The sequence below is a fragment of the Carettochelys insculpta genome, chromosome 1 (genome assembly GCF_033958435.1).
Source record: "Carettochelys insculpta isolate YL-2023 chromosome 1, ASM3395843v1, whole genome shotgun sequence".
NCBI classification, from domain to species: domain Eukaryota; kingdom Metazoa; phylum Chordata; order Testudines; family Carettochelyidae; genus Carettochelys; species Carettochelys insculpta.
The window spans coordinates 378,185,622-378,201,866 of NC_134137.1; the positions used below are offsets into that span (position 1 = coordinate 378,185,622).

Genomic DNA, 16,245 nt, shown 5'->3' on the forward strand with positions numbered 1-16,245 from the left:
TGCTGTGGGGCTGAGGGAACTGAGGGTTAGGTTCCCACAATGCACTGCTGCAAGAGTTGCTATTTGGCGCGCGAGTGTGGCAGCATTAAGCCCACTGTTACAAAATCGAATTTCTATCACAGTGTAGACGTAGCTTTATAGTGTCAGGCCACAAAGAAGTCCTTAAAGACTCCGGAGCTGCAGGTTGCAGACCCCTGCACTAGTTCTTCTGCCCGCAGAGGTGTTAATGGGCCAATCTACCTGGACTGATCCCTTACCGACTCTAACTTCTCATGCTAAACGGTCTGTCCCCCACTTGCCTTGAGCTGTGATGCAGTGAGCTGCTTTCCCAGACTGGAGGGCTAGCCCTGTGGCGGGGATGCTTGTCTCTTCAGCTGGATAAATGAAGCTGTTGCTTCACCCTCCTTGTCTCTCCACTTGCGAGGCACTTTCAGAACAGAGCAGCACCAGTGCCACAATCACCAGAGCAGATCTGCTGCTGGTCTTATGCCAGCAGCGCGACTACAGCAGCGGTGGATTCTCTCTGTCGTGGGTCCCCTGCCACCTGGCGAGGGAGGAGGTGCTCCACAAGGGGAAAGGTGTGACACAGATGCACTGGGAAGCTGCCTCTGACAGCTGACTGCCTGCGGCAGGATGAGGATGGGACAGTGAGAGACAGTCCAAGGGTCATGTGTGGGAGGGCTTCCCTGCAGGACCCCAGCATGGCCGGCCTGTGGTCATGGCTCTGGCAATGGGGCTCTAGAAGTGTCATGTAGATGTTCGGGCTCAGACTGGAGCCCCAAATGGGGAGGGTCTCTGAGCCTGGGGTCCAGGCATTGATGCTGCACTATTCTAGTCCTGCATCCCCAGCCAGCTGCCTCAGGCTGGCCCCCATGGGGGTGTTGCTGCAGTGTAGCTAAGTGCTCTTAGTTCTCTCTCTCATTAGCTCAGGATTGGGGCTTGCTCCTCCAAGGCTGAGCTCAACCCCAAATTCCAATCCCCCTGGGAGACGGGCTGCAGCTCAGTGCCCCTCAGTCCCCCACAACTGGGCCCTTCCCCTGCTGGGCCAGGTTCTCACCCCACTGGGGCTGTCGCTGTTCCAGGGCTGCGATCCTGGGTCAGACCTAATAAACTCCCCAAGGCCAATGGCCTGATGCCAGCGGAGACAAGCCTGCTAGAGGTCAGTGCGTTCAGATGGCAGCAGCCGTCCGCTGACTGCGTGCGCTCTGGGTTCGGTCCCTGCTTGGCAGGGGACAGGCCCACTCGCTGAAAGGCAGGGGTCTGCTTTCTTTAGCCAGGATGTTACAAGTCGCTGACAAGGGCCGTTTATCACCCATAGCCCCACACCAGGAAAGCAGCTGGGGCAGCCCTCATGGCGCCCTCTGGCCATAAGCAGTGACCTCAAGGGCCTGAGGGGCCCAAGCACCATGAATGTCCAGGGCTGGGGGCTCACCTCCAGCACTAGTGGGAGCCAGGTTTTCCCCTGCCTGAGGGGGCTCCTCCTCCAGCAGCGAGTCTGAAAGCTGCTTCAGGAAGAGCTGCACATGAGCAGTGCGGAGCCAGCGGGCTCATAGCGCTGGCCTCTGGCTGCTGTACCTGGGCAGCAGGAGGTTACAGTGTGATTGGCAGCCACCAACCAGGGGTGACAAGGGGGTTTCCTATGGAGCATGAGAGGATGGACCTCACACCTGACCAGCTGTTGCTTGATGGAGCGGCTCATGCTGCCCCACACCCCCAGCCACCATGCCTACCCCACACTGGGCAAGGGGCAGCCCTGTCCCCAGCTCCCCAGCGTGCGACCTGCAGGGGGTGGGCTGGGAGAGGATGCAGGCAGCTGGGAAGGGGAGATGGGTTGGGGCAGGACCCATGGGGGGGGGCAGGCTGGGGTAGGACTTGGAGCAGCATGTGGTGTGGAGAACCTGCCCCCCCATATGCTGGCAGCTGGGGTGAGCAAGTGGCCAGAAGCCGCTCTACCCCTGCTGCACTGCGGCAGAGCCCCTGGGGTGTTTGAAATCATCTCGAGCAGCTGGCAGGGATGCACGCAGGGGCAGCAGCACCAGGAGGCCCCCTGCCTCAAGTCCCCAGGTGCCACTGCCCCCAGGGAAGTGTTGCACCCCCCAGTTCAATCCCCTGCGCCCCTTAGTGCACACCACTGCCTCTACAGCCCTGCTCCACTCCAGGGCCTGCACCCAGCACCCGCGCTCCCTCCTAGAGCCCTAGGGAGGTGGGGGTGGGGGGAGGGTGCTGGGCACCACCACGTTTGCAAACTTGCCTCTCACCCTGTCCCGCCATGCAGCGGTGGCTGCGCTTCCTCTGCTTCTACAGCAGAGGTCACTGTCCCAGAGCCACGTTGCTGTGGCCTGGCGGTTGGACAGGGGTGGGCTTTGAGTGAGACGTCACTGCTGATGGCTTTCAGCTGGAACCCCAACCCCGGGCTGTGATGGCTGGAGGGCCTGGGAGCTCCCAGGGCAGCCAGTCTTCACCAGAGCGGAAGGACTTGCCCATCATAAAGCCCTGCTCAGGGCATAGGGGGCTATCTCCTAGTCTCCACTGGATGCAGGGTTCTTAGTCGCAGCCTGCTTGAAACCAACACTTGGTGTTGCTGTGCAGTGTTAAACAGCTTCTAGATTCCACCCCAGGGGTGGCTGCATTGAGGTGAGGTGATCCCTGGTGCCATATAACCACAGTGTGTGTGTTCACTGGCCACACCATGCTTCAACAGCTGTTTTATTCTGCACAGGACTTCATCCTCTGGTGCATGGCCTGCCCTGTCTCTCTGCCAGGGAAGCTGGGCCCATAAAGGCAAATCCTACGTGCTCCCCGCCCCACCACATGCATCCCGCAGAGCGATTTGCAGATAGTTCTGGTGCCACAGAGAGCTGCGCTGTAAGGAGACCCCATTACTGCCAAGCCAAAGGTATTTGTTAGTCACAAGTATTCAGGACACCCCTGGCTTGTGCATAAAACCTGAAAGCTTCAATATGTTCAGCTTGCTGGATCGGTCCCCTGGAAATTCACACTGGAAAGGTTTTTCTCCTCCCATCTGCTGACTTTGATGTGCGAGTTTCAGGTTTAAGACGTTGCAGGCACCCATTCCGGGAGCACCAGCAATCGGATGGGACTGAGGTGGCTGGTCACAGATCACAAAGAGTAGTGGGCAGAGCCCATGGCTTGCCCGTTTTGTGCGGAACCTCAGCGGCAACATGAGCAATTTGTGAACAGAAAAAAGAGCCAAAGACTCCAAACGTGTTTCCAGCAAATCGTTTCCCAGCTCCACATGTCTCTAGGGGTTAGGAAGGTCTTTGGGCCGTGGCAGGAAGCAACGTCATCAATCAGGCATGGGCTGGCGATGGCGGGAGGCACAGAGGTGCGGGAAGGGAAACAACTGGCTTGGTTTCAGGTAAAATAAGAACCTCCACTTGCTAAATCAGTGCAGGGTGTCACCCCTCAGCCTTTCTGTGACAAGCCCAGCAAACAGTCAGGACTGTGCAGGAAGACCACATGAGGACGGGGCAGGAGGGTGGCTTGCTTTTTATGCCCAGGCAGATCGCAACAGGGACTGGGAGCAGAGGGTTTCAAACGCCATTGAACCATGCAGTGCAGCAGGAGGCAGCTGCGAAGCGTTTGAATTCTTTTCCTCCAGGCTCTGGAGGGTGACAAGCCAGTAAATCCCCAGCCTGCTTCAGCAGTGTTTGCTTGGCAGAAGAAAGCTCTGTCTCACCAAAAATGTCAGCACAAAAGGACAACAGGTGTGTTGAGCTGGGTAATAAATATACCAGGGACAGAAGAGTAGCAGGCCAGACCCTTGACCAGTCCCTCCATGAAGGCTGCCTTCGAGAAATTCCAGGTGGAAAACACTGGCGTTGGTTGTGCTCTGGATAGACCCTTTATGTGAGGTGTGCCTGCAGGCACAGCACAGTGCTGACAAGTCTCAGAGCAGTAGCTGTGTGAGTCAGATTCAGCAAAAACTACCCAGGGAGAGCACAGCTCCTTGTGCAGTCTCAGCTGAAACGGCCCCCAGCCCAGGAAGGCTGGCACCCAAACAAACGTACTAGTGGTGCCACAGGACTCTGTTATTTTCTCATTTGGCATTCCCATGCCAGCCTGGAGGGAATGGAAGGGGGTGGGTGGCGCCAGGTCTGGGGAGATGCCCTGAGAGATCTTACTTCCTTGCACAGCCTCCATGTCCTGAGCTGTCCCAGGGAGAGCAGACGAAGGAGCTGGGCTCTCCCTTCACAGACCCTGGCTGGGGGGGCGTTACTAGCCGGCTCTGTTCTCCAGGAGCAAGGTTCACAGTGCTCTGGCTGACAGGCGCTGTGTGGCTGTGCCTGCAGGAGCATCGCGGCTGAGGGGCCAGAGGAGGCCCAGAGACGGCATGGACGGGAGAGGTGGAAGGAAAGGGTGCTAGAACACTAGGATGTATTTGACAGGGCGTTGTACTAGGCACTGCAAGTTGTAGAGAGGCCCAGCCGTACCTAGTGTCCAGTGCCTCAGACAGAACCATCCCACTCCACTTGTTTTTCCTGTTGGGTGCCCACTGCCCTGGTCTGCACACGGCTCCAACAGAGTCCATAGAGGAAGGGTCTCTCCACATACAACAAGGATCAGATTTCCATCCCTTCTCCCTTCTTCCCTCCATGCTCTGCAGGTGGCCTCGCAGGCCAGTCCAGGGCCGCCTGCACTGCCAACCTCACTTTGCCATCCTGCTGAATCTGGGACCTGTGCCACCGTCAATCCATGGACCTTCTCATGCTTCCGGATTTCTAATAGCTTATGACAGCTCCTGTTGGGAGGGGCTAGCGCAGGGGTCCCCCGCCCACAAAGCCAGTGCTTTGCCTCATGTGGTCAGCAAACGGCCAGCCTCAGCTTGACCACACAAGGCAGACTGCATGGTCTGCTCTATGTCCAGCTTGCAGTGGTGGTCCTCTGTGGCTCCAGATGGAGCACTGAGCGCTCGCTACGTGGTGCCTGGAGATCATGTCCACATTGCCTTGATGAATTGGGCTGCATTTTGCTCCACACTGCTGCATGCTGGCTCAGGTTGGTGGCAAGCTGCCGGCAGGCGAGGGCACCTGGAAAAGGAGCATCTCACAGCCTGTTAAAGCCATGGTGGTCTGTGCCTAAACCTTCTGAGCTCCTGGCCTCTCGGATTGGATGTTGACCTCTACTAACCTGAAGGCTCGCAGCACCACAGCAAGCTGCAAACAAACGCCTTTCAGGATGTCAGTGAAAGGGTAGGCCAGGTTCTGGACACTGCAGAGGATGTTTAGCAGGAATAGCAGCAGGGGCTGCAGGATGCTGTTGAACACGGCCACCAGGAAGGGCTTCAGAAAGTGATCTCCTACTGTTGTCAGCAGGCCCACCACCAACCCCTGCAGGGAGAAGATGGAGAGTGGTCAGCTCCTGGTTTCTGCTGACTGTATTTCCCACCTACCAGGACGTATCCAGACTGGAGATGGGGAACAGCAGAGTTCCTGAGGAGTCTGTGCAAGGCAGCCCAGTCATCAGGACCCTGTTCACAGACCCACCTCTGGGGTTGATGGTAACTGGGATCCAAGCTCAGGCTGGGGGGAGAAGGAGTCCTCTGTGCTCAGAAGGGAGGGAGTTGGCAGAAGACGCCAGGAGAGAAAAATCTCCACACCACAGAAAACAGCAGCTATCTACGGGCGATCAGAAACATCTCTAGTGGCAGCCTGGCTGACACCCCCATGGGTGTTCTAGCGCGGCAGTAACACTCCCGGCTTCCCACTACAGGCCTGGCCTTTGACCCCTTGACCCCCATTGCCCCAAAGGGGCACTACAGGGCCTGGCCTCTTTCCTGCATTGGAAAGCTGTGCTCCCTGGAGGCCAGCTGGACCCCACATGCCTGCCCTAGGATTGCCAACTGTCTAATCGTGCAGGCCCAAAGACCCTTGTCCCACCCACTCCCTGAGGTCAGGCCCATGTCCTGCCCTTCTCCAAGGCTCCATCCCCGCCCTCATTAACTTTCCCCAGGCTGCAGCAGTGTAGGAAGGGTGCCGGGTCAGGCCCTGGGAGGGAGTTTGGGTGCTGGAGGGGGTGCAGGATGCAGGGTGTGCCCTTTGGGCTGGGGCACAAGAGGTTAGGGGTTGGTGCTTACCTCAAGTGGCTCATGAAGGCGACCAGCACACCCCTCTGGCAGTGGCTCCTTGGCCGGGGGTGTCCAGGGGTCTCTGCACACCACTGCCCACAGGCACCGCCCCTGCAGTTCCCAGCCAATGGGAGCTGTGGGTTTGGTGCTCAGAGCAGCGGGCAGCGTGTGGAGACCCCCTTGCTTCCCACCAGGGGCTTCAGGGACATGCTGGCCGCTTCCAGGAGTAGCGCAGAGCAAGGGCAGGCAGGAAGCCTCCCTGAGCCCTGCTGTGCTGCCTTTGGTGTTGGCTCCTGGGCCATTTTCAATCACCTGAGCCTCTGGGCAACTGCCCCCTCCCCTTGCCAGAAGGGCTGTGAGGTACAGAGAACAACAGAAGACCAGGCTCGGACGAGATGCTAGTTCAGCCCCCTGCCCAAAGCAGGACCAAGCCCATTAAATCATCCCAGCCCGGACTGTGTCAAGTTGGGCCTTAAAAACCTCTAGGGATGGAGATTCCACCACCTCTCTAGGCAACGCATTCCAGTGCTTCCCCACCCGCCTGGGGATGTAGTTTTTCCTAATATCCAACCTAGACCTCCCTCACTGCAACATGAGACCATTGTTTGGTGATCTGCCACCACTGAGAACAGCCTGGTTCCATCCTCTTCAGAGCCCCCCTGCAGGGAATTGAAGGCTGTTATCAAATCCCCCCTCAGTCTTCTCTTCTGCAGACTAAATAAGCCCAAATCCCTCAGCCTCCCCTAAAGTCACGTGCTCCAGCCCCTTCACCATAAGAACATCAGAATGGCCACACTGGGTCAGACCAAAGGTCCATCTCGCCCACTGTCCTGCCTTCCAACAGCGGCCAATGCCAGGTGCCCCAGAGGAATGAACAGACCAGGGAATCCTTAAATGATCCCTCTCCTGTCACTCATTCCCATCTTCAGACAAACAGAGACTAAGGACACCCTCCTGCCCAGCCTGGCTGGTAGCCACTGACAAACCCATCCTCCATGAATTTGTCTAGCTCTTTTCTGAGCCCTGTTAAAGTCCTGGTCTTCACAACATCCTCTGGCGAGGAGTTCCACAGGTTGACTGCGCTGCGTGAAGGAAAACTTCCTTTCCTTTATTTTAAATCTGCTACTTATTAATTTCATTTAGTGACCCCTAGTTCTTGTGTTATGGGAACGAGTAAATAACTTCTCCTTGGTCACTTTCTCTACACCAGTCATGACTATATAGACCTCTCTCTATCCCCCCGAGTGTCCTCTTTTCTGCGCTGAAAGTCCCAGGCTTTCTAGTCTCTCCTCAGATTACAGCCGTTCTAAATCCCTAATCATTTTCGTTGCCCTCTGCTGGACTCTTCCCAATTTGCCCACATCCTAAAGGGGGTCCAAAAATGGATGCAATACTCCAGATGCAGCCTCCCCAGTCCTGAATCGAGGGAATAATCACTTCCCTCGATCTGCTGTCAATGCTGCCACTCATGCAGCCCAACACGCCATTACTTTTCCTGGCAACAAGAGCACGCTGTTGATTCATATCCAGCTTCTCATCTGCTGCAATTCCCAGGTCCTTTCCTGCCTAACTGCTGCCTAGCCAGTCAGCCCCCAGCCTATTGCAGTGCTAGGGATCCTTCTGTCCTTTGCGTAGGACTCAGCACTTCTTTTATGGGGGGTCACGAGCTGTCAGCTTACACCCCAATGCTTTGCTGCCAGAATTTATAATGGTGCTAGCTATATAAAGTGTTATTAATTCACAGGAGGGCCACTCTCAGAGACTTGCTGTGAAAGGGGCCACCTGTTCAAAAGTTTGAGACCTACTGAGCTAAGGTAATGGAACCTGGGAAGCTGGTGCAGTAAATATTTGTGCATATAAGAAATCCCTCCTGGGCAAGGACAGCACTTGTTTGTTACAGTGTGTGGAGAAGGTTCATTGCAAATCCTGGCCTGGCCACACTGGAGCTGACCCACAGAGGCCCACACAGCCCCGAGCAGCCTTTGTAAGTACCTGCTCAAGGGCCTGTAAATGCTTTTGTCCTGCTTGCTAGTTTAGAGCAGTTGTAAGAACGCTGTTCGGCCTCTGGATTTCCTAAAGGATGGCTGGTTAAAGCAGAGGGGGATGCATGGAGGGGGATAATTCCACCACCACCCGGGACTCGCCCAGGGGCTGTCCCCACTGTCGCTCTGCGAAGGGCCCGACTCACCTGGAACACCGACTTGCCGAGGAAGCGAACCAGCTCAGTAAGGAAAATGAGGCCCACGTTCACCAAGATCCTCAGCAGGCCAAAGAATTCCCTCAGGTTCTGCTGAATCACCCTCTCCGAGCTGCCAAGCGGCGAGGAAACACAGGGTTTCAGGCTGGTGGGAAAGGCCAAGTGCCTCCGCAATGGTGTGTGCTGACCCTGCCCTGGCGGCGAGGCAGCACAGCGCGAGTATCCCACAGCCCTCCCACAGCCAGCCGCACCGGGACCAACGTCTTCAGCCTTCGCTGTCGAGTTGACATTTTGGCCCTGAAAGAAGTGGCCCGATTTTCAAAGTGGCTGGACACTCCTCACCTGGCCCCTTGCATAAAGTCACCTGCTTTTTGTGGTGTCTAACTTGGGTACCCAACAGCCAAGACTACCGTAGAGTTTTGAAACGAACTAGATAAATTAATGGGGGATATGTGCCTCAATGCCTATGAGCCGGGATGCGAGTGGAGGGTGTTTCTAGCCTTGGTTTGCCAGATGCCGGAAATGGGCGTCAGAAAACTGATTGCTTAATTCCCTGGTCTGTTCATTCCCCCTGGGGCACCTGGCACTAGCCACTGTCGGAAGACAGGACACTGGCCTTGATGGGTCTGTCGTCTGACCGGCTGTGGTAGTTCTTGTGTTCTCACGGTCAGGAGCCTGCAGAACCCCTCCCCCACCCCATCCTGCCCAAACCAAGTCAATGGCAGAACCGGGACAGAATGCTGAGTTCTGATTCCTGGTCCCCTCTTCTAGTTAGCAGCCAGCTCCCCTCTGCCCACGCAAAACCCATCTCCCAGCTGCCCACGCTGCGGCTAAAAGCAACCGGCTTGTTTTGGGGTCTATCTACACCGCCCATTTGGCAGGGCTGTGACGTGGGCACTCTATTGCAGGGGGAGAGCTCTCCTGGTGAGAACACTCCCACAACCAGCGCTGTCTATACGGGCGCTTTTCAGCACTAAAGCTCTGGCCGTGTGCTCAGCCCAGGGGGAGAGCACCTTGTATGGCTCGTGAGTAGTGCCTCCTGCCTCGCAGTGTGTGGCCAGCGTTGGGGTCCCCATGCCAGAGGACACCTAGGAAATGAGCTGGCCTCCTCTCCGACAGGCTGCATTACAGAGTTGCTCTACCAGAACCACAGCAGCGATCGGGCTGGAAGGAACCGCGAGAAGCCTCGAGTCCAGCCCTCCACTGAGGCAGCCCACCCTGCTGGGCGTTTGTCCAGCTTGTTCTTAAACATCGCCAGTGCCGGAGATTCCACAGCCTCCCTGGGAAGCTGTTCCAGGCAGCGTCCCCTACTCTGCAAGCTGGGCAGATTGCCTGATCTCTACCTGACATCTGCCTTGCAGCAGAGCACACCCCTCCTTCCTGTCCTGCCTTCCGGGACGTAGAGAGCACTTGGCCACGGGGCAATGCCCGGGGTGGGTACACCGGGGGTCACAGCACCCCCAGCAGGGCCCTCACTCCCCATCAGTGCCGGTGAGTGTGGGGGCAGTCTCTGCCCCTCCCCCCGAAGCGGGGCGGCCCGAAAGCAGCGTGAGCTACAGTCACCTGGCTTTAGGGCAGCACCGCTCTGGGGGAGGGGCCGCACTGCTCCCTCTCTCTTCCCGCAGCAGCTCCAGGCCATTTCCCGGGAGTCTGGGGGTGGTCCTGCGCCTCTCCTGCAGTGGTGCGGCCAAGGGCAGCGGGAGCTTGCTCTGGCTCGCCCTGCTCTAGGGCAGCGCTGCTCCCAGCACTCACCGGAGCAAGGGGTGGGGCTTGGGGCAGAGCGGGCTTGATCCAGCCCTTCCCCAGCGCAGGTGGCCGGTGCCCCTCTGTAGTCCCCCTCACCCGGTGATCACAAGCCGCTTTCGAACAGCCCTGAGCACAGCTGAAGACTGCTCTCGGGGCCCCCTCAGCGCCTCGCTTGCTCACCTTCCCTCCCAGCTCTAGCTGGCCAAATCTTCCCTCGTTTTCACCCCTCTCCTCTGGACTCTGACTTCTCCCCATCGTTCCCACAGTGCCGCACCCAGAACGGGGTCAGTGCTCCGGCAGGGCAGGACAGTGACCTCCTGTGTCTTACATCCAGGGCTTTTTTTGCGCCCGTACTTACCGGTACTGAGTACCGGCTCCTCAGCAGCCCCAGCCATGGGGTTGGCTGGGGCAGCCAGATGAGTACCGGCTCCTCTTTTTTCACACCACAGGCACTGCTTACATCCATTTCCTGGGCGGGGCTGGAGTCAGCTAGGGAGAACCCACCCTGGCACAGCTACTGCCTTCATCCCCGCAAAGAAGTGCCCTTTTCAGGGCCATCAGTGAACATCTCATTTGTTTTAGACAAAAAAAATCAACCTTTTGTAACAGCTGCAGGCGGGGATGTCCCACAGGACAGCGACCCCTGGTTACCTTTCTGCCAGCTTCATCATGTAGGCTCTCTCTTGATCTTTCTTAGGCTGGTAATAATATCTGTTTCCGTAGTCAAAGCAGTGCCTGCAGCTGAAAGAGCCAAAACCATCAGTGAACACCCACCATGTGCAGCTGGCTGTCACAGTCACAGCACGATGACGGCTGATGCTCTGAGAGCCGCCAGAACAGGTATCCCAGAGGCTCCAAAGCCACCAGGATCCACAAACCACTTTGTGACGGACTGGATCAGCTAGCGCTGGATGGCTGGCTGGGAAGTTCCATTTATTTGAATTAAAATCAGCTACATGCAGGCACCACAAAGCTGTCCGCAAACAATGCTGTTCGTGGAGGTGAGTGGGCCCTTTAATGCAAAACGGAGACGTGTGCTAGTCAGGCCCCGTGCACATAGCTTTTTGCTCAAAAGGTTTTTCTGTATAGCTTTCACAACCAACTACTTAAAGGGGGCTTATCAGAAAAGTGTGTGTGTAAAACATATCAGATTTATTGTCCCTTAGTGACAGTGTTCCCTGTAAGCTGAGAGCGTTGCGAGCCGCCCAAGAGATTTAAATGCTGCTCAGCTCATCAGCAGAGCGCCCACAGGCCTCAGCGTGCACTTCTCCTCGTAGTGCACATAAAATTTATTCTGCACACGGATGGAAAAAATTAAAAGGAACCCTGCTCAGTGACTCAACAAATGGATTCATTTTGCAAGTAAAGCTGTTTCCCACACACCCTGCTCTCTGCAACTAGCAGCTGTGCCAAGTGCCCTGCTAGCAGAGTCAAGCTGGGCTCTTTCCATCTCTTGTCTCCCCACTACCCACCGCTAGCAGAGTCAAGCTGGGCTCTTTCCATCTCGTCTCCCCACTACCCAGCATTCTGGGGGCCAAGACACCTCTGCCGCGCCGCTGGCTGCAGGTACAGTTCAAACACTCTGAAATTTAGCAAACCGTTCTGTCGCTGACACCCAAGAAGGAAAGGACTCCAGGTTACTCTTCCCTAGCACAGAGGCACTGCAGATCTAGTTAAAAGCCCTTCAAAAATCTGCAACGAGACTACACAAAAGGAGCGGCTCTGTTGTGTAACACGCCGTCGCTTTTAAAGCCACTGCCCGGAGGAGAACACAATTCTTGATCAGCTTTGGCTACGCTGGTGGATGTACAGTTTAGTGCTATTGGCTTCAATCAAAAATATAAAGGGAAGGAATTACTGCCAGTTGGATGAGGCATGAAAGGTGCTGGAGGTCAAATTTGGCCACCCCTTTTTCAGACACTGCTGTGGTCACCTCTGATGTGGACGGTGGCAGCTGTTTAACAGAGAACAGCAGCTGTTTAGAGCAGGAAATGGAAAATAAAAACTTTCCCAAGTAAAGTTTGAGGGCTGGTCTAGGTTAGAGTTAGGTCTGCTTAACCACAGTGCCCAGGGCTGTGAAAACACCACATCCTGTGTGAGGCAACGAGGCCAACTTATGCCCTTCTGGAGACATTGCTAGGCTGGCAGAAGAATTCTTCCATGCACCTAGCGACTGTCTCTGGAGAGATGGCTTTACTGCAGGGACAGAAGAACCCCATCCTGTTGTAGTGCAGGTGTCAAGAACTGTGGCATGTAGCCCATGGGGTGCTCAGCAGGAGGGCTGCAAGCCATTTGTTTAGGTTGATCATTCACAGGCATGGTCCTCCGCGCTCCTCCCCGCGGCTATAGTACGCTCTCCCTGGCCGAAGCGACCTGCAGGAAGTGGCTCCCGGCCCTGCTGGGCTTCGTGCCGAAGTCTGCTGAGCCCTGCTGGAGTGAATGCCTGTGCTCCAGCGCTGCTGCAGCAGAACCATGTCCCATTTCCAGTGGAGACATATCCATCGGCAGGAAACATACGGGAACCCAAGTTGGGATTTGGCTGGAACACCGGGATTCCTACCCCACTTGTTGCAAGGAATTCTCTACAGTGTTAGAGACAAGGCGCGACAGAAACAGCCTGAGCAGCTGTCCGTGTGCTCTTATGGAGCCCAGCTGGATCTTACATTGTGGGGGTTGTCCACAGCATTATACCTGTGGTATCGAAAGGAAGAGGAGTGTCCTGAATGGGACAAACTTTGAAGACCATCGATAGGTTAATAACTTGCCCTAGTAGGACAATGGAGATCCTTGAAAGGTCTATGGTGTTGCTAATGACTTGTCAGATCCACCACCGGACTCTGAAACAAGGGGTGTGTGAAGGTGAAGGCATCACAGCTGGGGCCAAGCTCTCACACTGCGGCTAATGACCTAACTCCTGCTGATAAGCTAGATAGCCTCTGTGGGTGCTTGAGCAGAGGGTGCCAAAAGCAGAAGACGAGGCAGCAGGAGAGGGGTGGAAGAACGTGGAGGAGACTGGGTAAAAGGGTGAGGAAACTGAGGCACATTCTCATGGGCAAGGCTCTGTTGTTTCTTACGGAGCCGCGTATCTCCTGAGCACTCTAATAAAGTGTAAAGTTCATGTGGAAACAATGAGGAGGTCTGTGGCACCTTAAAGGCTACCACATCTGCATGGGCATAAACTTCCATGGGTAGAAACCACTTTGTCAGATGCCTGCGGTGGAAATGAGAGGCAAGGATATAGCCTAGCGAAAGCAGGGGTTACTTACCAAGCGTAGCACCATGCGTCTGAGAAAGCATGCTTTACTCACGAGAACTTATGCCCAAAAGGATCTGGCAGTCCGGATGCTGCCACAGGACTCTTGGCTGCTTTTGCAGACACAGATTAACATAACTACACCACAGAACTGAGTCAGCTTTGATCTTGCTGACCTATGGCAGTAATTCAATCAGCTCATTACCATGCTGGTGGTGTGTCCTCACCAGGAGCGCCTGCACTAACATAAGGGGCGCACAGTGGGGCACTGACAGGCAAGGTAAGCAAGACAATGTTGACAAGGACGTCGCATTGACCTCACAACTTTGATGTAGGTGCTACGTCTCTCACAGAGGTGGTGTTATTAGGTCAGTGTTGTGGTGGGTGACTTCCGCTGGTAGGAGCAATATTATCGTGTAGATGTTCACAGAGTGCAGTTGATGAAAGCTGCCTTACATCAGCCTAATTCTGTAGAGCAGACCAGGCGTGAGACCACCGCATTGTCCCGTGAAAGGGAACCTGCCAACCAAACCAGAGGAGCCCCAGCTTTGGGGGTACTCGGGGAGCAAGCAGCTGCTACCGGGGAGTTTGGGGAGAGCTGCACCAGTTGCAGAGTCCAGGGTTCCCCACTGCCAAAAGGGGTGTCAGACCTGTAGTGTGGGCCTAGAGGTCCAAAGTCAGAGGGAAAACAACACAATTTCATCCAGCCCTTGCGAGCCAGGAGCTTGTGGGACTGAGGTGTGGAAGCAGTGCAGCAGCCTGGGGAACTCACTGGGGTGTAACATCACATCCGGTCAGGGCGTAAGTTATGTTTCATCCAAAAGATGGTGCCTCTAGCAACACTGGGCTCCTCTCTCCCTGGGGAAGGGGGCTTGGTTTCACTACCAGTCCACTTGGCTTATTTCGGGGCTATAAGAAAATCACACGCCACAGGACGTTGCTGCAGTCTCCGAGTCATCCCAGACTAGAACTTTCTACTAGGTGCCCAACTCCCAGTATTTAGGGACCAAAAATGCCCAAGGAAGAGGGGAACGGGAGAAGGAGACCACACGAAAGGGGAGCAACAGCTGGAGAACTTTTCTATGGGGAAGAAGAGAAACAAGCATTTCACTTACTTGTCACCTTTACAACCAGCGTCTCCTACGGTCCCCACTTTAGCACCTTTCTCCATGGGACAATCAAGCTTTCTGTACACTGGCTCCGTAGTGAACCCACAGTTAGTCCAACCAAGCTGTCAAAGTGAAGATACGAGAGTACACCTATAACATACCAAACTACTTCACTCTGCTCAAACCCCAAGGACTGTTTCTAACACAGTTTCTGGACGAGAAATGTTTTTTGCATTCCTGCACTTTGGGATGGCCTTTTCCCCTGATAACTCATTCATTTGTTCTTGTTGAATAACACACTCGTGCAGTACATGGTTCTTTGTAGAATGAGACAGAACAGACCTGAAATCTCCCCTGTAAGGGGCAGTATAGATGTCGGCACATGACTTCAGGAGATGGCAGAAAAGAATAAGACAGATTTCATCAAGCACAAAATTTCCCCAGGACCTATCATTCTGGGGAAGCAACCCCTCCTGGAATGTATTGAGAGCAAATGAGCACTACAACAACCTACCATGTGAAATGGTGGATTCTCCACCTTTGGAGGTCTTCTCATCCAGACTGGAGGCTTTCTGGGAGAGAAGCTTTAGCCAAACAAGTCATTGAGCTCAATGAAAGGAAAACTGGGAAACTGAATGGCCTGGCATGTAAAGGAGGTCAGATTACATGGTCTCTTCCGGCCGCAAGCTCTTGGCCACAACAGAAGCTCTTCTTGCTCAGGGGGTTATTATTACCACTCTTAACCATCAATACCACGCAGAGAGTCCAGTGTTCGTCATTCGTTCGGTTCTTGACTGCTCTGCTGTGACATCAATGATGGAGGTTCCCATAGGGGTAATTGGCCACTAGCTCACTTCAGACACAAGCAACCACCTGAGGATGGAACTTCCAGGTGGGGTTAGCGGGGAGCCAGGCACAACAAATGTAAAGCTTGGCCCCTCAGTCCTCTACAGTGAAGGACTGTAAAAGATATTCCTCGGCGGCGGCAGCAGCACTCACAACCCTCTAACTGTCAGAGAAGCAGGGCTTTGCCCACAGAAGCTTCTGCTCCAGGATACCTGTTAGTCTACAAGCTGCCACAGGACTTCTTGTTCCTGAAGATACAGACTAACTCAGCTCCCTCTGATGTTCATCAGAGGGAAGAGAGGACTCGGGGCGCTAGGACAGAGGTCTGTCAGCTCAGGTATGCTGTGGGGAAAGTGACCAGGGAAGTGTTCATTACCCCTTCACATAACACATGAACCAAAGGCCACCTAATGAAAGTGAGAGGCCGCAGGTTTAGAACAAACCTCAAGTACTTCTTCAGACAACACGCAGTCACGCTGTGGAACTTCTTGACTGCGGACATTGTAAAGGCAGAAGCATGACTAGGTTAAAAAAATTATGTAACTACCTGGAGACTAGGGCCAATGGCTATTAGCCAAAGTGGCAAGGATGCACCCCATGCCTGTGGAGTCCCTAACCCCGACCACCAGGTGCTGGGACTGGACTGGACATTTGCCCTGTTCTGTTCATTCCATCTGAAGCATCTGGCCCCAGCCATGGCCAGAAGACAAGTTACGGAGCTCGATGGACTATTGCTCTGACTCAGTATGGCCATTCTTCACTTATTTAGGATCTGAGGCCCTAAGGAGATGGCGTGTTGCCGACTTCACCTTTAGCATAAGAAGGTCCAGCTGAGTTCATATAGTTGTATTCTCTTATACTAGTAGAGAGTGTAGTCTTCAAGCATGAGCGAAAAAAGCCTGAGTATGCATCAGTGCTAGATGCTATCATCCATGAGGAGGCATGAGCAATGTACCTACCTATTGTAGGGTTAGCCACAGTGACCATCGCAACAGCAGCTGGGCAT

The 16,245-nt window shown here is 54.9% G+C and overlaps 1 protein-coding gene across 2 annotated transcripts in view; it reads right to left on the reverse strand.

Annotated features, from left to right (window-relative positions):
- Positions 1–2,648: 2,648 nt before the first annotated feature.
- LOC142007543 (uncharacterized) overlaps positions 2,649–16,245 on the reverse strand; it is a 34,105-nt gene continuing 20,508 nt past the window's right edge. For both annotated transcript variants that reach the window (XM_074984219.1, XM_074984221.1), the window contains 5 exons: positions 14,400–14,515; positions 10,683–10,772; positions 8,277–8,397; positions 5,152–5,351; positions 2,649–5,051 (listed from right to left, as the gene is read on the reverse strand). In XM_074984219.1, the coding sequence (XP_074840320.1) occupies positions 4,955–5,051; positions 5,152–5,351; positions 8,277–8,397; positions 10,683–10,772; positions 14,400–14,515 (624 nt within the window). In that variant the 3' untranslated portion in view covers positions 2,649–4,954. The remainder of the gene's footprint in view (positions 5,052–5,151; positions 5,352–8,276; positions 8,398–10,682; positions 10,773–14,399; positions 14,516–16,245) is intronic.